Genomic DNA, 24,437 nt, shown 5'->3' with positions numbered 1-24,437 from the left:
CGGCGGACCGCTGCAGCCCTCTTATCTGTGAAACGTTAGGTGGATAGCAGGACATCATGGTCTGATCCCCGTTATTTTCGAGCCGAAGAAAACCTTCCGTCAGGCTGCTCGACAACTGTCCTCTTTTTTTTCTCTCTCCTGCCTTATTTTCCTTCTCGGTTAAATCTGACACAACATCACCGTCTTCCGTCTACTTTGGATAGCAGATTTATGCTAATTAGCTTGCGTGAATCGCATCAAGGGGAAAGAGTGCCCACTGCAGCGTTTTAGATGCTTCAAACTTTGAGGAAGAGGCTCAACCCTTAAACCCTTCATTTTAAAATATTCTTTTCTTCTTCCCCCCGAAAAAAAAAAAAAACTATACGAGGGACAAATACACACTCAACGCTGACATCTCCCACTTCATGAGAAGAACACATTTCGGTAAAAGGTGACCGGAGAGTTGACGGGAATCATGGCAGCTACTTTATCGGCGGAGGAGGAACAGGTAGGCCTAAAAGAGTGTTTATGCTTCTACTTCTTCGTATGCGGGTGATATGGCCGGATATATATATTTTTTTCTCTCCCGGCTTTACCTGGACGCTGTTTGTGTGCCCTTCGCTGTGCAGTGAGCAGTGGTGGCTTTGTTTGTTGCGAAATGGTCCCGAGTGCAAAGCGGAAATATTCGATCGATTTTCTAGCGCCTTGTTGTCCTCGTTGCATCACTGCCAGTTCCTGTCCAGCGGCTCGGATGATGTTTGGAAACCCGGGCCGTGCTGCGGATGTGAAATGTTTACTCAGGGTCAGAATAAACCTACGGAAGAGATTATGGAGGAAGATTCCTGCTTCTTCATTTAGGTCATGTTTACAGAAGAACTTAGCAGAGCTTACGCAGCTTTGCTGAAATTTCATCTTTAATGTCTTATGTATGTAGGTATTTTACACCCACATTACATTTCCTTTCATCTCTGTCGCGTCATAACTCAGCTTTCTTATTTCTGACTCATTTTGAAGGCATACCTGGCTGGAAACAACAAAACAATAACTTTTTGGGAAAAAAAATTGATTTCGACATAAGTTTGCTCTAAATATTAGTTTAAAACTCAGAAGTAGCGAATTTTTATCAGTATGTGACAACACTGATCAGTGTAGCATAATTTATAAGTTAATTAGTCCAACAAAGGCATGAATTATGCTGCTAATTCCCATATGCCTTTTTCATATTATTGTGGCTTTAACTAAGTAGTTTATCTTCTATACTTTTTTTTTAAGGGGAAAAAAACTGTGTATTCTGAACATGTAGTCCCTTCCACATTTTTTTTAAAACACGTTTCTTTGAAAAAAATTTTAAACATGCAAAGCAGCAGTTTGTGCTTAAAAGTTAACATTTCTTGTTTTTGAATTTGTTTGTTTTTTCCTCATTAAGCCCATTGATCAATTTGCCTGACTTGTACTGTACAAATATATGAGCAACCAATCAGAAAAAGGGGAAGGGTGGACAAATGAGGGAAAAAAAAAAGGACAAAGGGTTGCTTAAATTTCACATTTACTTTATTGAAAGAAGGCTGCAGAATACATAATGTATTGTACAATAACACACACAGTATCATTTAACACTAAGACATTTGGACTTTAGGTGCATTCAAATTTAAAAAACTTAATTATTTTGTGATGGTGATGGGATAAAAAAAAAAGAGCACGCTATTTCTATTATTTTTAATGATGGATTCCTGTAAATTAAAGGCCAAGCCATGGAGGAGAAAATATCTCCAGTTTGACACATATGAAAGAAATGATTTAAACATACCAAATGCTAACCTCCCATACTGTTGCATATTATAGAAGTTCCCTTATGTGCCCTTAGTGGAAAACTACCATTAATAAAACATCATACGTAGGCAGCTATGTGAACAATTATGGTCATGATAGAGTTGCTTGCCTACGTAAACACAAGGTTAAAATCCACATACATACTCTGCTTTAGAGTAATAGCATAATTCTGCTTTGCTATTGCTAGCTCCTGTGATGAACTGACAACCTGTCTAGAGTGTACCTTGCCTCTCGCCCACTGATTGCTGGGATAGGCTTCAGCTTCCCGCGACCCTTCCCGGAAAATTATGCTTCCTTGAAAAAAGATTGGAAAGCTTTAGCATATTTCTCTATCTACAATGCAGAATATTATTCGTTTGGATGGAATCTTTGGGAACATCTGTGCATAAAGGTCATCTTTGAGCCCTGAGCTGGCACAGCAATAACAACTGTCATTTGACACGCTGATATAACCACATGGATAAACTTTTGCTTTTAGAAAATGTCATCAATCACAAATGTCACAGGAACCCTTACAAAACAAAGAAGCCTTACATGAATTTTGCCCAAAAGCAGTGTCAGTTTCATTGTATTCAGAGGCATTCTGGGATGGACCAGACCATTGTATTATTGTTACAGAAATCAGTGCTCCCTTTTGTTTTTTGGGACTTTTTTTTTTTTTTTTTTTTGTGCACAAAATGGATGTCTTTACTCCAGACCAAAGATGAGATTCACCCCCAACAGAGAATAATAACTTTGACAACGCCATTATCATAACCCTGTTACGATGTGAATGTCATATTAGTTTCTGAAACCTGTTACATCACCACATGGCAAAAAACATTGCTCAACACCCTTTTGTATACAATGTGTTACTTCTGTCCCCCAGTGGTTGTCTGCTTCATTACAATAGTTCTGACTTATCGGAAGGTAATTTACCATCCACGTTTGTAAATATTTGTATTTTTATACATATATTTTATATAAAGGCAGAAAAATAAAGAATATAATATAAAGTACATTGGTTTGGAAAGCAAGAGTGAGGTGGTCTAATATTTTGTTCCATGAAAATATGGAGTGAAATAACTCACACATTTTTTTAGGAGACGGCTTCATTTGATTTGCATTAGAACCCAGTGATCTATCACGTAAACACAATTGATCACATTCATTTTAGTTTCTTTGCATACAGCTCGTTGAAGCCGTGACAGTACCGGACCAAATCTAACGTCAGCAGAGTGAAGCAGCTATACAGGTGGAATAACAATTGGTTTAATTCTGATAGATGTGTTCTATCATCTCCTTTTATTTGTGCTGGTCTCACTCATGCCTTTTCCTTCTGCTGACTCCTCATCATCCGGTCAGCAGAAAGCTCCTTATCTGCCTACTCCATTTCCTGTGTGAGCCCGGGCCCCTGCTCGGGTACTGGCCGCCCTCATTACATCCACAGCCTGAAAGGGGGGTGGGTAAGCGGTGTGTTTGGGTTGACTGTGTATGTGTGTATGTGAATGTGTGTTTGTGAGAGTAGCTGCGTCGCTCTCTTGGGACTGCACACTGGTGCAGTGGAACTTCATGCCGAATGCAGCTGTTAAAAGTATTTCCACTAGACTTTGGAGCATGGGATTGGGTAGGGGGGCAGTTTATGAGTAAGAGTGCGTGCCTATTATTTGCTTTAGAAAAAGTGGGTGTGTGTACTCCCAGGAAACAGCAGTGTGAAAGAAAGTGGGGAATAGGAAGATAGTTACGTTACTGACTGGTTTGTTTGGTTTTGATTGGTGCGAAATGGGACTCGGGTGAAATGAAGCCATTTGGCAACAGCAGTAACACATGTGTAAATGGATTAGCATCTGTAGTCAAACAGATTCTGGAGACACAATGTAAAGGGCCATACATGGATCCTTTTAAAAATAAATAAATAAAACCACGGTGATGAAGAAATCCATCAGCCTCATCTGTTGGATTGATGATGACACAGCATTCACCATGTACAACCTTCCCCCATCCCTTAATAGAATCTCTCCCAGATGAATCATTAGTACAGTCACCATGAACTCTCCATTGTGCTCAGATAATTACCAGTTCTTGTAACCACGGATAATTACTAAAGGAAATATAACAAAAAGTCTCTTTGAAGGCTTCCAGACAGCCAGCACTGAGAATATCAAAGTGATGGCACTGACACATCTAACTGAAATGGAAAAACCATCCACGTTAAGTCATTATGCTTTGCATGCTGGTCAGACGAGAAACTGACTGTTCTTTTTCTATCTGTCAAATAAAACGGGCTGTTTGTAAATGCCATAGTTTGGACTTTGGATATATGATAGCTTATTAACATTTAAAACTTAAAGCTACTTTTGGTTTGCCTGTTGGTACCCTGGCCCTGTGGTGCTCTGGGGTCTTGTCCAGGGTGTACCCCACCTCTCCTACGATGATTACAGGGATTAGGTCCCAGCTTCCACGTGATCCTTGATTAGACAAAGTTAGACAACAGTTAAGAAAATAAATGAAAAACTGAATACATTACTTACAGTATTTTGTAGAAATAATGCACAGATCAGTAGTGACAAAGTTTTGCTTTTTCCAGACACTTTCATGTCATTACTTGCTAATATTGAACTGCTACTGATTGGACATAACTGCCATTAAACTATGTGATTGGTAGAAAATATGACAAGAAATGGTTCCATTATAAATTTCAGGTCTAAGCAGAGCTTTCTTAACAAAATGGCAGTCTTTTTTTATTATTACAAAATTGTGATACATAATGGTTTTATTATAGATATAAATGATAAACTATCTACAAAAATTCATCCACACCACTGTTCCTGACAAACTGCTGACAATAAGCGATAGCACTCTGCGGACCAGTAATGTCGCAGTTTTGAAGCTCCCAAATTATACATTTTTCCATCTATTCCATATGGATCTCAGAGGTCCAACAACTGTTTTGGTCCAACTGTTTTGAAAATGTGTTGCCCACATTCAGCCTTGGTCCTTAATTTCATCTATTCCAAAACTTGCTTTAGGGAGCCCTGCAGAGAACGGACTTTCTGAGTGTGGTGTGATTTCCCTTCATGAGGTCACAAAGGCAAAGATCTCAGAATCTTCTGTTTGAACACATCCAGGATTTGCAAAAAAAAAAAAAAAAAGTGACGCAAGTGAGAGAGGTGACAGAATTTTCTCATTTTTGGTCTCATACACAAGCAGCTGCGACACATATGACTGTTAGAAAGCATATAAAAAATGAATTCTTTATAATATGGGACCTTTTTTAAGGGTTGAACAAAATATATTTAAAAAAAAAAAAACTAGTGAGATTTTTTTATCGGTGCAAACAGTAAACAATCTTTTAATGATAAAGCTTGATGTGTTCTTGAGATATTGCAGAATTACCCAACTATGAATTATAAATCCTACATCTCCATGCAGGAATGAAATGCACTGCAGCAAGCATCCACTCTGTTAATGCTGTTGCATCTGCATAGAAGATGGTGGGCTAGAGAACAGCATTAAATCTGTAGGTGGCAAAACTGTACATGGTGTTCTGGGTGATATTTTAGGAACTAACAGAGCAAGGATAATATTTTGTTGTGCATTTCACCACTCCCACTTAACTTTAGCCTTTGATGTTAACATTTAAGTCCATTTTATGGACAGTTTTAAATCAAAGATGGGTTTCTGACTCTGGGTTTCTAGAGGTTTTCGGATTGAGGGCTATGGTGGAGTTCCCAGCTCCATGAGTTCTATGCTACTTTGTGTCAAAATGCACCATGGTAATGCCCCAAAATAAAGATTTGGCACTAATAATATGCAGAGCTGCCAGTTGTTGTTCAGGATTTTTTTAATATAGAAGAAGTAGTATTAATTAACAGTGTCTCCAGTTTTTCCTGTAGCTGCAGTTTTCTGGGATGTTATAGCCATTTCCGGCAGCAGTGGGTTCTTATCTGTTGGCTAGTTCTCAACAAATCAGGTCCCCATTATTGTGATTCTAATCAATTGCTTATTGGCAGTGGCTGTCCACATAACCTGTAAGCAACCCTGACAACAAAAAGCATTATGTAATATCAGCTGTGTGTTGGAAAGCCAGAAACTGCAAGCTTAAAAAGTTTCCCTTGGCATTCAGGATGACTTGTGACCAGATACAAACCTCTCGGGCTATGTGCAATCACGTCAGACTCTGTAAGCTGGAACTAAGCGTTTTAAAATGAATAATCAGGAAGTTCAAGAGAGGGGGAAAAAAAAATACAGTCATTTCAAAAGTGGAGCAAGTCAGGCAAATATTTATTCATCCTCCAGGAACTGAATAAGTCACTCTACTGCAGTAAGTGTTCCACTGAAGTCTGGTTTGCTATCATGAAAACAAACTGGTTCATCCTCAAATTCCACTCTGGCGGATATGGCCTAGTGCAGAAAAACCAAACAAGACTGGCTTCTGCAGGAACAGAGGATCACTGCTTGGAGTTGGCAGGCTGTCCTTAAAAGGTTAAGAGAGAAAAGAGCAGCTGTCAGAGCATTGAAAGTCTGGAAATCTGAGCGTACCTGACAGCAATCTGACAGGAAGCTGTCTTTGGCTTCCACCAAAGGATTAATGCTTCACAGTGCAAAGAGAAAGCCACGTATTAAATGAGACTTGTGGGTTGCTTGTTAGGACATACTTTAAAGTCGTTTTTTTTTCTTGTAGCAAAGTGCAATCTGACATTGCACCTGTAGTTCTGATGAAAAAGTGTAAAGTAAACAATAAAATGGAAAAAAAAAATTGCTCTGACAAGTTATTTGGTGCAAAGACCTTTAATTTTCAACACACCCTGAACCCTTTAAACGAACTTTCTTGCCATTTCTTAAATTAGTTTTCATAATCAGACTTTTAAAAGCTCCTCTTTAATTGTTGGCCAACTTTTCTTCCATTTTCAGTGACAAAGGTCCCACAGTGCTTCCACACTGCCTGGTCAAAGAAAAAGTTGCCACTGAAAAAGTAAAAAAAAGGTACCTCCTCTAATATTCCGTTGGGCCCCTTCTTAGGTTTGATTACAGCCGCCTTTGCTATGGCTTCTTTCAACAAGCTTCTGCAATGTCACAGCACAAGATTTATGTCCATCCTGTGTTGCGTTAATTATTCACCAAGATCTTGTATTAAGGATCGGAGAGTCCAACCATTGGCAAAGCCTTCTCCAACACGTATCCCAAAGACTGTCAATATGGTTCAGATCTGAACTCTGTGGTGGTCAATCCATGTGTAAATATCATGTCTCACACTCTCTAAACACCTCTTTCACAATCTGAGCCCAATGAATCCTGGCATTGCCATCTTGGAATATGCGAATGCCATCAGGGAAAAAGAAAGTCCATTGATGAAACAACCTGGTCAGTCAGTATACCCAGGTAGTCAGCTGACCTCATTCTTTGGGCACATATTGCTGCTGAACCCAGACCTGACCAGCTGCTGTAGCCCGAGATCATAGCGCTGCACCCACATGCTTGTACAGTAAACACCAAGAAAGGTGACTGCATCACTTCATCTGCTTTTTCTTCTTGCCTTGATGCTCCCATCACTCTGGAACAGGGTAAAGGCCTATATGCTCCCTTACGTATGTAGCTGGAGATGTCTATTTCAAATGGTGTCATACCTCACCTCCCTCTTACTTCTATGCATCTTTTATGTTGCCATAGTTGTTTTGACACTGACTGGCAGTGGTAATGCACCGCTATGAAGTTCTTAACAACCATCCAATAACACTAGAAGAAGGAGAATAAAACCACTACTTTTTTTTTTTCTGTTCTCAACTTCTTCTGCATCTTCTTAGGGTGCTTTTTTTATTTGCCGGTTTTAGCGTCATCCTCTTCCTGTTCTTCTTCGTTTGCTTTTTTCCTGCCACATGTCAGCTATACAAATCAACTCTGCTCTGCAATTTCCTGTGGTATTGTTCAGTTTTCTGCATCAAGAACAAACAGCTAAGCCCCTTGAAAACTGACCAAATTATGCACATAAATGACATGGGATGGATAAAACTGTCCGTCTGCCTTCTGCATCAAACATAAATGGGCCTTAAATCTGGACTCATCAGACCACATGTTCTTCCTCTACTCCTGAGACCAACGTTTATGCTTCATAACAAACTGAAGCCTTTTTTCGTTAGTTAGCCTCACCAATTAATGTTTTTTTTATTTTTTTAAATGGCTATACAGCTGTTAAGTCCCTTTAGTTGCCTTCACATTGTGTGTGTGTGTGTGTGTGTGTGTGTGTGTGTGTGTGTGTGTGTGTGTGTGTGTGTGTGTGTGTGTGTGTGTGTGTGTGTGTGTGTGTGTGTGTGTGTGTGTAAGTGCTCTTACTTTCAATACTAGAAATAGCCCTGAGTTCTACTGTTGTTTTTTTTATGATTTGATTTCAAACATTTTTCTGACCACATCTTCTTTGAAGACTATGGTTCCCCGCAGTCCTTCCAATTTTGAAAAAATTCTACAATCTCATTAGTTATTTTCTCTGTTTGATGAATGTCAGTTATTTGACCCTTAAACAGACTAAGATCCATTCTGTGACCATGGGATGTGTCTTTTCACATGGCTGTTTAAAAATGAGAAACAACATTTTCCCTGTTGTCTTCCCTTAATAATGCCTTCTCTACAGGCACTCTTCCATAGATATCATTTCTGGTGGTGCTTCAGTGAACAGTACATGGATCAAGTGAAGGGACCTTTTTTTTTTTTTTTTTTTTTTTTTTAAATTCTTTGGTACCGACTTGTCATGTTATCTTCTGTTTGTCTAATTTCTTATAAATCCTAACATCATTTGTGTAAAAAAAAACAAAAAAAAAAAAGCCAAAATATTTCAAAATGAATACAATCTTTGCAAAGTTGTCTTTGCAGACACAACTCTAGTTAAATTCTTAAATTAGGAACCATTGCTTTTTTCTTACTAAAGTTTTCTCTTTTAGCTCAAGTTCATAATTTAAAGTTGACCTTGATCCTACAGCCCTCCAGACAGTACTGGAACAAAACACATCCCACACTGCCATTACAGTTTAACAAATTAGAATGAGTTAATGTTGCATTCTTTAAATTCCTTTTTCTGCCGTCAGAAATAGATAAACGATTGAATAAAATCCGTAGATGTTACATTTTGTCCTAATGCACTGTTTTTCCTCTCATTTTAATGCAGCAAAAAGCTCAAAATTCCTGACGAACACCCCATTGCATCTGCATATTAACTGGCCTCAGCCCTGTCAGGTGCAACCATCCCTCATCCCTTGCATGCTTAAAGCATTTGAAAAGAGCAAGAAGCTTCAGGCCCTCCTCACTGAAAGCGCTGGCTTTCCTGAGGAGAGACACTGGCATCCTGTCTTTGGGGTCGGCACCCGTCAGTGATCGTTTTGTATTCCTAAAAAGCTGCGGATTCCCAGAACTTGACTTCCTGTCTCTCGTGCATGCCCTGCCGCCACTGTGCCTGACCAGAGAAGCGGAACCCTGTATTTAAAGTGTGAGCATTCATCCCCTTCACTGCAGCCTGTTGAGGATTCACTCAGTACTGACTGGCTTGCTCTTCAGGTGCTTGGGGGTGGAAGAGTGTGTTTATGGGAGGACTTAAGGGAGTGTATGATTGATAGTGTAGCAGGAAGCCCAAGAATGACATTTATGGCTAAAAAGTTTTCCTAAAAAGATGGACTGAATGATGAGCCAGTTGCAATTTGTTTTGCTCTTCTGGGGTTTTATGGGGATTTTATAGAAACTCATTTTCACCTGAATTCTGTTTGAGTTAGATCATCAATCAGTCATCTTCCCCACAAAGAAGCAAAATGCCAAAACCCGCCTACATTGCCTACAAAAACAAATCTGCCTTCTTTTTTTCATTGTAATTGCTGACCAGAGGTGTATAAAGTAGAAACAGAAATAAAAATAAAGTAGAAGTCCTGCCATTTTTTACCGATGCATTTAGAACGGGTGTTTTCACTAACAGGCTCATCTACCTGCAGTGGAGCTGAGCTGATTAAATGCAGCTGCTTTAGTGATCAGTTGGAAAGATCTGCTGGACAGGACTTCTATGTCATATTTCTACTTTATACAACTCTGTTGCTGACATATTTCTACCAAACAAAGGAGTAGTTTGTTGGTTTATATTTAAACACTTGACACCTACACAATTGGCTTTTATGCCATGTAATATAAAAGGTCTGTAGAGCATGTTGCCATGTCAACACATTTTTATTTAGTTCCTTTATGTATAAACACAGTGTATTCATGCCTCATATATTCTCCCTCTACATACATACAAAAACAGTTACGCCTGTGTCAAACGTTGTAAAACATCACTGCCCACGTGCTCTCAGGTGTCCTTTATGGTGTCATGGTTGCTAGGCAACAGTACAATGTTCAGAGTTCACCTCCCTGGTCTGCTGTCACTTTCAGACAACAGGAAATATGGCGACAGTGCAGGAAATCATGATAATGCACATTTTAATAAACAGACAGAAAAAAGGACGGACGCAGTAGATGGTGGTGCCCTGTGCAGCCATGGCCTCTTCTGTTTTGTTTTTTTTTTGTTCCTTCTGCTGGTTGCATGGGAGTTATGCTGTGTAATATTGCCTCCACAGTTTCCAGTGGTAGTGCCCTGATATGTTTCAGTGTGCATCTGCAAGCTCTCTGAAATGGGACCAAAAATGCACATAAGGGAAGCAGAAAGCAGACAAAAAAATGCTGTTTGTCTGTATACTTAGAGCGTAAATGAAGCTTTAAGACTGCACTTCGGCCCATTCAACACTATGTGTAATGTCCTACCAAGCCTTCAAATGTTCTTGAACATGTTGCTTTTATGAATTTAAAGTTCAGTGTCACCTCCTGTTACATTTTTTCTGTAGGGCACTGTTGAATTGCCCAAAAGAAGTGACCTCTTATATTCTTTACCTGAGCTCTTTTTCTTGACCATGTTGGAGAATGTTGTGGGGTTAAGGAAAGGTGGAAAGGGAGGACTTAGGAAAAGACCTGCGCTGCAGGGAGAATCCAACCACACACCAAGCTACAGTCTGGGTTTGCAGCATTGCAACGACAATAAATATTCTGTGGAAATTCATTGAATAAGGTGATGGAAGTATAATTTTCTTTAGCACAAGATGCATCAGACCATCATTTAGTAAAGGAACTGATAAAGAAGGCATTGGAACTCCTTTCCATAGAGAATTCAAACAGCTTTTATTATGGCTGCCGCTTTTGCTCACTTGGGAAAATTCCCACCTAAATGGACTATTCATCCGTACCCCTAGATTATGCAAGCACTAATTTGATTACATCTGTGTTTGTTTCAGGCAACCAGGCAGTTTCTGGATGAAATCAACAAGTGGACCAGTCAGCATGGAGTGTCGCCGCTGTCAAGGGAATTGGCTGTCAAGTTCCTCATGGCTCGCAAGTTTGATGTCCTCCGTGCCATCGAGTTATTTCACAGTTACAGGGTAAGCAATGGTTGATCAGTCCTTGCTGCATGTTGGAAATATAGTTTTGACAGTTTGCCCATTGCAGCATTGGATTTAGTCTTTGTCAGGAGCTGTTAGCATTAGGAAACATAAAATGTTATGAAAGGTGATTTTTATTGCAGCAGATAATCCATGCACAGATCTTTTTATGCTTTTATTTCCCAGATCCACAATAAAAATATTTCTAAAAAGATGTATCTATACAAACTAACTTTGATCTACTGTTTCATTGGTTTTAAAAAGGTTTTATACCTGTTTTTTTTACTTGCTAATCCCAAATCTTGCTTGTGACTGGCTTTTGTATTTATAACTTACTGCCTACTGTCAGGCAGTAACTGGTTTAAATGTCAGATTTTAGGTTGGCACGTATGAAATCATCTGATGATACTGGAGCACATTTCATGTTAATTTTTTGATTCTCAGTTGTGATGCATCAATCCTCCCACGCATTTAAAATACATTTCCTTCTCATCAAGCTAAAGTTATGTATCACATCAACAAGCAGAGATAGATTGGCAGTCTTACATACGACTGTGCAAGCAGGTGTTTTTCTGAAAGACTGCTGCTTCTGTTTTTCCCTCAGAGAAAAAGGTCATGAGTGGGTGAAGGGAGACCTCGGTGACAGTGACACTCTTTCATGTGCTACAGCTTCTGAGTCGCAGCCACCGAGTACCTTGCTTTAACTTTGTGTACCAGGTTGTTGGAAACCTCACCTAGAGCCAGAAAAGCCACATGTAAAATTAAGTGTTTCTATCTGTGTGTACATTGTGCTTGATCACCCCTGCTTTTCTCCAGCTTTGTGGAAAATAGAGATGCAAGTTTTAAGCTTCCTTCTTCCATCACATTTAGCATAACCTTAAAATACCTCTGGACTGAACGTAAACACAGATCCTTCTTAAAATATACAATGAAATAAATAGTTGATCACACAGAGAGGCTTCCACCCTATCCAACCGAACAGTATTACAAAATACTGTAACCAAACAAGACCTCGCCGGAGCAGATGCATCAACATTCTCAGACCTGACACGCAAATACTCTCAAAACTGAATGATAAACAGGGGGATATTTTAAGAAACCATATGTAGGCGTCTTTTGCTGGTCACGAAATGTGTTCATGAAAACAAAAAATGAACATATATGCTTGTGCAGATGAGGGGATCAAAGCTGTCAATGGAGGAAGATGAACTTTCACATTTTCCCAACAACATTATAAGTACATGAACAACAGAGTTTTGAAAGCCTAGCATAGCAGATTTTTGAAGCATAGCAGATGAAGAACAGCTGTGTACATCAAGTGAACACTGCTAAGCTTCTCCTTTCTTTGATTCTTGTTTATTTTCTACACATTCAGTCACCTAAAACATGTATGCAAAACAGCTGGGTGTGTTAAATATCAGCCATCTGACTGTGTACATGTGAAAACGAGAAAAGTGGAGTTTTAATTGATCATAAAAGGCAAGTTGTATGTAGCAACAGCATAACCATCAAAGCAAATTATAAGGACAATGATGAATTTGCTCCAGGACAGCAGCAAATAACCTGAATTCAGTTCGTATTTACTTAATGATCATTTAAATAATGTGTATATATAAGGACATAATGATTTTTTCTTTTTTCAAAACAGATTGTAATAATTACCAAGACGTTGAGCATAAGATGTCTGCCAATTTTGTTCTGTCTAAACTTTAATCTCCATTGTGGGATTTATCTTTACTTTGTCCAGTCAGCAAATGGAAAAGTTGCCAGACGTTTCATGCGCTCTAATGACCTGAATAGTTTCAAGACGTGGCAGGATTGTACTGCCTACCTTTTTTTTTTTTTTTTTTTTTTAGTACACTAACTTCAATCATCAAGGCGGGTACTTGTTTCAGCAGTGAATGGCTCGCCTGCTTAAATGCAACTCATTCACAAGCCTTGAATGAGACTTTGAGACAGATTAGCCTCCCCTACTGCGCCACAGTTCATTTAACTCAGTTTGTGCTGCGTCAGCGCCGGGACAGGGGCTGGCGACAAATCGTTTTTTTTAGAGTGAAGTCAGGGGGGAAAAGTTTTCTAGTATGCTGCTTGTTCGATTGGGAGATGTTGGAGGTGTGTGTAGATATAGAAGCAAGCCTAGCAAGCCATTAGACTGAGGTGGTCATGGGTTTTGTAGCTTATTTTATGTCCGCTTATGTCCGTGAGTATTTTAAGGTAAGACTAATTTTATTAGTTTGAGGCATTTTGATAAACCATCTGAACAATTACAGATGTTGTTCAAAAGCAATGTTAAAAAAAAACAAAAACATGGTTTGCGTTTTTAAATAACAACATGGCAATAAATCAACTTTTGTTATAAAAATGTCTCTCACAAGAATATTTAAGAGCATACTGAGAAGGAAACAAAAAGAGATGAGATATTTTTATGCTGCACACACCCAATTCAACATGAAAATAGGAAAAGTGGTTTAACATTTTATCACTTTTAGCTCAGAACTGGATGGGAAGGTTAAAACGAGTAAACTACCTTAGTCTTAAATAAAAAATGAAAAATGAACATATATCTGGTTCTGTTCTCAGTTAACAGTAAAGTCAGCCACTTTTAATACTGATTTTATGCCATTATGGCCTCATCCTTGATTTTTTAAAACACAATTTCTATTCTTGTGTACGTGTCCATTTGCATGCTCTAAACACTTGCAGACTGATGCATTCTGTGTATTTTTTTAAACACAACTGAACAGCGACACAACAATGCAGTCACTGACTATAGTCTGACTAACAACTGGTGATATTTAACTAACTTTCCTGTCCAATCTGATGCTAGTAAATTCCAGGTTAACATTAACAATATTGATCTAACACAATACTTTGCACAAAATCTTAATATGTTCAGAAAATTGCTTTAACAGTCAAGCTCCTCGCTCGAGTCCAGTAAACATGGTGACAGAGGATTATCATCACAAGGTACATTCCTAAAACAGACAGTTTCAAAAAGTGCCATCGCTGTAGACGGAGGTGCTCTGTTTGACCATTAAATACATTAATGATACTAATACATCTTCTGTGTTGGATATGCATCCACTAGAGCGATGACAATGTACCAGATTACAGAAATATGGATAGGCAGCTCTTTATCCATCTTCAACATGAATGAGCATAGTGCATAAATGGACTTTAAATGGAGCATGAGCAGGAAGTAGAAAAAGTAGTTTCAATCGACTGATATCATGTATATGAGATCCTGGTAGTATAGTTACCTTCTATTGTTATGATTTACTAAAATATGGGAATCAATTCATCAGGAAAATAAATAAATATATATATATTATATGAATGTATTTGGGATCATAATATTACAATATTGATCCATGCACGACAACTCAATTTCTTAACTGGATAAAGTGCCAGACATGTAGCCCCTCACTACTTGCACAAAGTCATCTGATCTAACTACATTCTGTCAGAAATCCATTTAGTATTCTGTTTTCAATTATCTACTTTCTTCACAAGAGCTAGCAAGCTCTTCACTAGTTGTGCAAAAATCAAGAATAAAAAGACACAAAACCAAGAGGCACCTACATGTCATACTGTCACATATTTTGAGCACTGCCCCCGTGTGTCAGCGAGGCGCTAAAATGGATATGAATTTAAAAAGGAGTTGTTATTTTCCATCTCGTAGGGGTCATGTTTGTCACCTTAAGCGACATGGCATCTTGCATCATTGCTCCATGTTGTCACAATGCTTTTTGTTTGGACTGAGCAAGCATGTTTGCTCCATGTTACATAACTGCATAAATGCACTTTAGTGTCCTGGTCTTGGTCATGTTACAGAGGTGTGGTTCTAATGAAACTTAACACTTTAGGTTTTTTTTGTAGTAGTTGTTGTTTTGTTGTTTAATATCATGTTGTTTAGAGTCATTAAGGTCATTAGATATGTGCAGTTTTGAGTGTTTATTTTTTCAGTATCTCAGCTGATATTTTACCAGCAGAAAATGGATCTGGTGTTTTGTTGAGGTCCTCCAGGTGGAAAACATACGTGAGCCAAAACCAGGAGAACATCAAAGATCCAGTTCTGCAACATGTAAACACATTCAGGAGTTTGACCTTGTTTATCTCACATTAATTTTTTCCACATATCAAATTAAATGTATTGACATTCTCTCTCCTGAGCACTTTTACAGTGAATTTTAAAAACTTCCACAAAATATCCTCCAGGGTTTAAAAGATTCCAAATAAGATGCAGCCTCCTGGAAAGTTGGGCGTTACTCTATTGTTCACAGTGAGGAATTCAAGTCAGTGGCAGCCTGCCGTAGTTTGCCTGCAGCCCGACTTCACCTGCTGTGATCTGTTCTCTTCAGGAAACGCGTCTAAAAGAAGGAATTGTCAGACTCCAGCCTCAGGAGGAGCCCCTGCGATCGGAGCTGCTCAGTGGGAAGTTCACAGTGTTGGTAAGAATCTGCTCCACCATCACTATTCTTTCAGTGGGAAGATTCATCCTGCTAGATTACAAATCAATTAAAGGATCACTTGGATTATATTCCACGATATCTTTATTAACAAAACTAATCCCATACAATAGATGCATACATGACCCAAGTTCCAACTGATCTGCAGCAGAAAATATTCTTATGAAATGTCTTCATTTGGTTCTTGGCAAAGCCTGCACACTGTGCGTCTGATTATTGCAGCACCGAATCTAAAGGTTATCCAGGGATGCAGGCAGATAAGACAGTGATGAAAGGAGGTTTTTTGTTGTCTTGTTTTTTTCTGCCAGCAGTATTTGTTGTCTAGAAATGGAGACTGACATCGACCTTATCCCATGCTGTTTATTGCTTTTTCTTCATTTCACTGTTTGGGGTGATAAAGTTGTATCTGTTTTTGTTTGTTTGTTTTTGTATGTTTAGTCATCCTTGGTGAATTTTCTTTCAGTGCCATTCAGTCTTTTTGGATGGAGCACCCCAGCGTTGGGGTGTTCTCACTCTGGCCGGCTTTTTACTTACTGGATATTTTTACACAAAGATTCCAAAAAAAATGTATTTAGTGATGCACTGATGTCATAAACTGTTGTTTCTGGTGTTTCTTGTTCCAGATAAATGTAGTTCTTTGTCGGCCAAATTACCGCTATAAAAAATGCCCCCCTACCTGGCCTGCACATCCACACATGAACTGAAAAGCCTCTGATGTGCCACTGTGGCCGTGATGCTTGCACATCCTCTTGTCTGACGTCTGAGCTTTCCAGCCTTTAGCAGCTCACTTCATATCCTGTCTGATGTATTTTTAGCCCTCATGCCAGAGAATACATGCAGACTTATTTACTTACAAAGGACTGGTGTATCTGTGGTCAGTTGCCTTATTCAAGTAAGAAGACTTCAGTTCTCACAACTTCTACAGCCTTTACATCACTTACATTCGATCAGAAACTTGTTTTGGGAGGGAAAAAAAGGAGTTCTGGTACCTGCAGCATCTTTACTGACATTCATTGTTCCTCGCTCTGAAATGTTGACAGCCATTTTTTTGTGGAGTTGGAAACTTGCCAGCGAGCGTTTATGAACTGAAGTGCCCTCCTGTGGTCATCCTTTAGTTTTACACAGCTTCTCTCTGAATGTAATCAGGTGTAAACACAGTCCGGTCCAGTGCCACACAATTTGTGTTGATTATGATCTAATACAGGCACCTAAAACATATACATTCGCTGATTCAATACAAACAGAAAAGGTAGATGACAAATTGAACTCGATGCTGATAATAAAAGTTGTTTATGTATTTTCAGAGTGCAAGAGACCCTTCAGGAGCCTCTATTGCCTTATACACAGCTAAACTTCATCATCCCAATAAGACAGGAAACCATGTGGTGCTTCAAGCTCTCTTCTACCTGCTTGATCGAGCAGTAGAAAGGTGACAGTAAGCCATGTTTGTTTGTTTTGGTTTTTTTGTTGTTTTTTTTTTGGTTCACATTTAACAGTATTAAGTCTCTTATTCTTTCAAAATACCATTCAGTCCCAGTGGGATGTGGTGCAGAATAAACATTTCCCCCAGTTGATCTACATCTAGGACAGTTATCCTTGAGAGGATTCTGTTTTTGTGTTGTCTATAAGCTTTTCCTTTAGCTATTTAAAAAAGTATTTTCTTGCATAAGTTGGCTGTTGCCAGATGCTTTTGTCATGTTTCTGTAAATGCAAAAATTCTCTTTTTCTGTCCACAGCTTTGAAACCCAGAGGAATGGCTTGGTGTTTATCTACGACATGGCAGGCTCCAACTACACCAACTTCGAGCTGGACCTGAGCAAAAAGATCCTCAACTTGCTCAAGGTTAGAATCACAGCAACATACATGTACCAAGCTGAGGCTGGAGTCTCCAAAAAAATGTGAGAATTCGTCACAGGACTGGATGTAAAATCATTTTTTAACCACTGTTGAAAATGTGACCTCACATTAGGTTAGTGTCATAATATTCTAGTGTATTCGCTGTGGGGGACTATTAAGGTAAGAAAAATGTCAAAGTACCACAATATAAGGAAGAAAAAGGAACTGTTTTCATTCCTGCTATAAAGGATTTCCACCAAATTTCCTGAATCTTGTTCCTGAAATGAAGTAGTTTTACTCTGTGTCCACCAGGGGGCGTTCCCTGCCAGGCTGAAGAAGGTGCTGATTGTCGGGGCTCCTGTCTGGTTTCGTGTACCCTACAATCTGCTCAGCTTGCTTCTAAAGGAGAAACTGCGGGAAAGGGTAACTTTTCTTTACTTTTCTTTAATCTTCTGTTTTTTTCTGTTCTATCCTTTTCTTTTGTTACATTACACCAGCTCTGCAACTCCTTATTTATAGTGATAGATCTTTCTTTTTTTTTTCTTTACACTTGTCCTGTCCAGCAACACAGCAAGCAGAAGGGTGATCTGGCTCATTATTGTTCATTTTAAAAATATAATTCAGGTTTTCTTACATGGCAGACAGTAACTAAGAGCTGGGTGTGGGTTTTTTAAATTCAAGATCCTGCTGCTCCATAAACTCCAGGTGGATTCCTCCACAAACATCTGGATTTATGACCACCTAACAAACAAACAGACTGCAGAAACTGAAAAGTTGTGTGGGTCAGAGATGGAGTCAGCAGCGCTGAAACACCACAAGGGACCACTTTTACCATTTCTCTTGACACTGTTGAACACTGTACTCTCTTCAGAAGTGGGATGTTTTAGTGATGAACAAGTAGCAGGATATAGAGTACTGGTCGGTTTGTGAGATGGTGCGGAAACAACCTCATCTTGAACACAAACAAAACGAGACATGATTGCTGACTTCAGGAGGAACAACAGTATACAAAACACTGTTTACATCCTGGGAGAAGTGGTGGAGGTAGTAGAGTAATAAGAGTATGTTGGAGTTCAGAGCTTTCTTCAGGTCTGCTGATCCCCAACCCTGGTCCCCAAGGACCGGTGTCCCACAGGTTTTCCAAGTGTTCCTGCTGGAACACACCTGATTCACGATCAGACAAGCTCTGCACATGTCTGCAAAATGCACATTGATTTGAACCAGTTGGGGGTTGCTTTATGGGGTTGTAACGTGTGCACGAGATTCCTGCAACCAAAAAGAGATTTTTATCATGAAAATGTAAAACTAAAAACAAAAAGGTAAATAAAAGAAAAGGAAAGATAGATACCCTCAGATCAGAAGCCATTTTAACAGCGATGGCAATGGCAATGGAGCGGTAAAAGCCAGTAACACACACTTATTTACTTCTTGATTGCTGCATATTAATCTAAAATCACCAGTTGCAAAGATTTCATCATGTTTGCAGTTAAGCAAAGACTTTTACACTATTTAACATCTAAATGGGAGATAAAGGCCAAATTAATCATTTCAGAGGAGGGCTACAATACTTGTAAAACCCAATGAGACGTGTCGCACACGGCTCATTGGAAGGAATTTATGTGGAAAAACATGATTAGCTGTTTTTTGTGACTCCTAAAATGAAACTAATATAAAAGGCCTTACCAAGTTATGTGGATCAATTTTCATATTTTCTGGGATTGCCCAGCAATTTGACCCGACTGGATTGAAATGGTAAAATGATTAACAGAAAAGTGGCGTTTGAGATTAAGCATGATTTAATATAATGCTGGCAGACAGTTAAAAAAAACAAAAAACAAAAGCTATTCCAAGAACATATTCTCTGTTCTTCTAGAAATGTCAAATCTGTTATAATAAATATAAGTAATTAAAAAGAAAACAAAAAAAAGAAGAAAGAAAAAAACTGAACCTATTAGACCTTTTTTGTTTAAAAAGCCACACAAGTTTCACTGAGCCCTAATTGATTCAGGCATTTTCTATCCCCAGGTTCAGATGGTGAAGATGTCCGAGCTGCGTCAGCACCTCCCCAGGGATTGTCTTCCCCAGCACCTCGGTGGCCTGCTGCCCCTGGATGCATACAGCTGGAACCAGCAGCTACTAGCAGGCCAAAACGGCAGAGTGGACCCTGTCGATGAGCTGGTGGGGATCCCAGTGGAAGATTCCTCCATTCATGTCCCTGGGCCAGAGTCCATGCGACCCCAAGAGCTGCTGGCACACCTCGGCAAGCTGCAGCGCTCTGGCATCCATCAGGAGTATGAAGAGCTGCGCAAAGAAACACCGCCTGGAACTTTCCACTGTGCACAGTGAGTTTTGTGGTCAGTGAGGGCACGGTCAGGGCGGTAGGGGCTCAGGTGGTAGAGCAGGTTGTCCAGAGACTGGAAGGTTTGCAGTTTGAATCCCACTCTCCCAGTCCATCTGTTGTGTCCTTGGGAAGGACACTGCCCTCCCTTTACCTCCAGGGTCAACAACGCTGGTATATGAGTGTGTACAAATGTTTGGTAGAGGTCAGAGAGGTCCAGATTGGTTTCAACCATTCCCTCAGTCTGCCCCGGAGCAGCTGTGGGCGCACATGTAGCATACCATCACCAAGTATGAATGAAGAGTGAATAAATTATAGATATACAATGTAAAGCATTTTGGGTGCCTTGAAAATCACTACAGAAACCTAATCCATTATTATTATTTATTATTAACTTTGAGCCAAGTCTCAGTTGGAGGTACTTGACATTTTAATGATTTAATATTTAATTTAACAGAATATAATTGTGTTTTTTTTGTATAAATAACAGACAGATGTAAGAAGCTTACAGCTGTTGAAAGTTATTGATTTATCAAGTAGGAATCTGGACCGCCTTCCTGCAGTACTCTGTGTAGCATCTCGATGGGATGATTTCTGCCAGTTAAAAGTCCAAAAACATATTATTGACTTAGTAATGAAATGCAGAAGTTAGCATTGTCTCAGGCTAACGTTTGATGCTCTCTATCTGCATCAAACTGCAGCTCTACTCCTGCTCATATCCTCTAAACTGGGAAGTTGCTGAGTAACAAAAGAAATGGCAAATCATACTTCCTATTTTCATAGCAGCTGTATGAATGAAAATGACTGTAGCTGGCATATCCAGTTTAATCTTTGTAGGGCTTTCTTGTCACTGATGAATAGCAGTAGGTATCATTAATAAGATTTGGTTTTAATCTACTTACAGAACCGCCTGCAATCAGGAGAAGAATCGCTATGGAGATGTGTTGTGCCTTGATCAAACCAGAGTTCGCTTGAAACCCAGAAGAAATGAGGTAAAATCGTCTTCTATCACCTCCATTCACATTGCGTGTGTGCAATTCTGTCATATAATTGTTGGAACACTTTTCTCATGTGTCAGTCTGGTCATAGAGCCATTTCTGCTCTTCTTGTGTAGATCTGATAAATCAGGTTTGCGATGGTTTTTATTCTTGCAGAGATCCGACTACATCAATGCAAGCTTCATGGATGGCTATAAACAGAAGAATGCCTACATTGGTACTCAAGGTAAATCAACTTTATCCTTTCTAAATGTTTAGAGAAAATATTTTTAACAGCATCTTATTCAGCTGCATTGGCTCAAATGCAGTCCAACTGGTAATGTTTTTAGTTTTCAGATTCTAATTATACAAAAATATTCTGCAAAGCCAACCTGTTTGTGACTTGGGGTTAAAATCACTCATCTGGGTTAAGTGGCACCAGCAGAAACATGCACTGTATGAGAAATAGTGAATATTTTCAAGTGGGTTTGCTCTGGCCTGCAGCAGCCTCTGATCGTGGAGTCCGCTGTCTTTGTAAAACTGGCTGAATGCAACTGTTGTGTAAACTGAAACAGAATAAGCAGGCAGGAGATTAGATTGAGGAGATCATATTAAAGAGCACCCAGGAACAACCAGGGAGGTTTGTTTTTGTAATTACTTTTTAATTAGAGGTTGTTGTGGCTCAGTAGGACCCCTCTGAGTAGATTTGCATCTCCATGTCACATTAATCACTGTGGATTTGTATTATTTTTAGGTCCAATGGAAAGGACGTATGGTGATTTTTGGAGAATGGTTTGGGAGCAAAATGTCCTTGTTATCGTCATGACAACCAGGTAATTTCAGTGAGTGAGCTAAAAATAAGAAAAAAAATGTCCTTTTTAGGTTTAATGAATCCTATGAATTTCATCACATGTGCTGCAGGACAGATGAAGGCAGCCGGAGGAAGTGTGGACAGTACTGGCCCCTGGAGGAAGGTGGACAGGAGGTCTATGGCCATATAGCTGTGGTGAACCAGAGAGTGGACTACCACACCCACTATAATCACACCACTCTGGAGCTGCACAACACTGAGGTACAACCATCTTCTTCACTGGAAAAGATATGTTTTTTCTTCAAATGGCTTTATGGCGGATTTTTTTTTTTTTTTCTTCCATTTTTAGTTATTGTCAAAGACTGAGGTTGGACCGGCTTCTGTCCTGCTGCCCCACTAATTAGTAGCAAACCTGTGGATTTGATTCTTGTTGCGTCTTTGTCAAGAATACGTAGGTTTTGTGCCGCTGTAGAGCGAATTAATTAACATAATGCATGATGTAAAATTTAGAAACTAGGTGCTAAAGTATTCACTAATCCTTTAAACAGGAAAACTAGTTCAACAAAAAGTTATATTTAAAGCTTTCTGATCAAATTTTAATGCAAACTTGTGCTCCAACCATGAGTACCAATTATGATCATCCCAACTTAACGCCAGCAAACAAGATATAAAATTCCAAATGCAGGTTGCTGCTGAATGCTTTTAGACAACATTGATTTCATCAATTTATGTATCTGAGCAGCATTTTTTTTTTTTTTTTTTTTTTTTTTTTTTTTAGTAGTTAAAATGATCAGAGGTGCAAAAGCCTATTTCAGGTTGTTTGAAAAGACTTTGGAACCAACGAGCTCTCATACTTTGTATTTGTGTCTATAATTCACTTTTCAGTGTCAGTGCCAGAGTTCAGCAGTATTAGTCAGGGTTGCAGCTCATTTGCTTACAAATAATACCTAATAATTAACTTGCCGTCCTTTGATGTGAAACAATATTCAGGTTGATCATTAACAGATTTTTTTTGTTTGATAATTCTGACAACTTTTTGGACTTCTCATGAATTGACTTCACATTTGATCGTGTGGTTAGTGTTGTTGAGTAACATACATTAACTTAATTGCATCATACTACAGGTGTAGCCTGGTATTTAAACTGATTGTAACACATCCCGACTGGGCAAGCCGGTACTTTAATCAAAGAAAGATCATAATGTAATCTCAAGTCGTGGAAGTCTATGTACACACTCACCAGCCACTTTATGAGGTCCAGCTGGCTGGTACCAGGTTTGAGTCCCTTTTGCCTTCAGAGCTGCCTTATTTATTTATGGAATAGATTCAACAAGGTGTTGGAAACATTTCTCAGTGATTTATGTCTATATTGATAAGCTAGCATCACACAGTTGTTACCAATTTGCCCCCACGTCCCACTCTACTGGGCTCTACTGGATTCAGATCTGGTGACTGTGGGGGCCATTGGAGTACAGAGAACTTATTGTAGTGTTCATGGATCCAGTTACAGATGATTTGAGTTTTGTGACATGGGTCTTTATCCTACTGGAAGTAGTCATAATGGGCACACTGGTTATAAAGGAATGGACATTGTCAGCAACAATACTCAGCTAGGCTGTGTTGTTTCATTGATGCTCAGTTGGTATTAAAGGGCCCAAAGTGTGCCAAAACATTGCCCCCCCCCCCGTGGTTAGTAACCAGTGGTTAGTGGAGTTACTGTCGCCTTTCTATCATTTCCATCCAGTATGTTCATTGTTCTTGCACCTTTGGCATCAAAATGGTCTTTTGGTCCAGAAAACTGCCACTTGCTGGATATTTTCTCTTTTTCAGGCAACTCTAGTAGAAAATTCCAGTAGCTCAGCTGTTTCAGAAACGCCCAGACCAACAATCCCGCCACGCTTTACAGCCTCATTGTGATGCTCAGTTTGAACTTCAGCAAGTATATTGAACATGTCATAACTAAATGCACTGAGTTGCTGCCATGTGATTGGCTGATTAGTTATTTGTGTTAACAACAGATAAACAGGCAGGCCCAATAAAGTGTCTGTTGTACAATAAAGAAAAAAAGACATAATATGTTGAGTATGTTCTGGCAGCGCTAAGTTGCTCACCTTATGGCATACATCACATTCCACACATTTTATTTTGGATGTATTTTTCAGTGTACTATAACAGGCTGCTGTGTATAGTTTCTCGTATGATATTATACGAATCAGTAATGAGAATAAGCTGATGATAAACATGGAAACATTTTTTGTCTCACTGTGTTCAGACATGTGAACAGAGACATGTCAGTCATTTCCAGTACCTGAGCTGGCCTGACTACGGGGTCCCCACCTCGGCAGTGACTCTCATCGACTTCCTGGGAGCTGTGAAGAGACAACAGAGAAAAATGGTAAAGGCTTTGGGGCTTCAGTGGACTGGCCACCCCCTGGGACCTCCAATGGTGGTTCACTGCAGTGCAGGGATCGGAAGAACAGGTAGACGGTTGACCTAAAATAAATAATTGAGTAAATAACATGAATTTTTCCACATAGTCGCCCTCTTCTCCTCAATCAGTGGAGCTGCTAATAAAGCCTTGTCATTTGCAGGTACTTTCTGTGCCCTGGATATCTGTCTGTCCCAGCTCCAAGACGTCGGCTCACTCAACGTGTGTCAGACGGTGAGACGCATGAGGACACAGAGGGCCTTCAGCATTCAGACCCCAGACCAGTACTACTTCTGCTACAATGCCATATTGGAACACGCCCAAAGACAGGGCCTGCTCCCATCTAATCAGTGA

General features: G+C 39.4%; 1 protein-coding gene across 1 annotated transcript; it reads left to right on the top strand.

Annotated features, from left to right (window-relative positions):
• Positions 1–211: 211 nt before the first annotated feature.
• ptpn9a (protein tyrosine phosphatase non-receptor type 9a) lies at positions 212–24,437 on the top strand (the record flags this gene model as incomplete). The annotated part of the gene is made up of 13 exons (XM_079254288.1): positions 212–487; positions 11,082–11,225; positions 15,587–15,676; positions 16,999–17,123; positions 17,431–17,536; positions 17,843–17,953; positions 19,556–19,872; positions 20,773–20,860; positions 21,023–21,092; positions 21,600–21,678; positions 21,767–21,917; positions 23,928–24,135; positions 24,247–24,437. Exons 1-13 carry the CDS (start codon positions 455–457, stop codon positions 24,435–24,437), a joined length of 1,713 nt encoding a protein of 570 aa, XP_079110414.1. The 5' UTR covers positions 212–454.

The sequence above is a fragment of the Telmatherina bonti genome (genome assembly GCF_933228915.1).
Source record: "Telmatherina bonti genome assembly, chromosome: 2".
NCBI lineage: Eukaryota > Metazoa > Chordata > Actinopteri > Atheriniformes > Telmatherinidae > Telmatherina > Telmatherina bonti.
The sequence above is the reverse complement of the archived record's forward strand: the minus strand, read 5'-3'. Positions and strand labels throughout refer to the sequence as shown.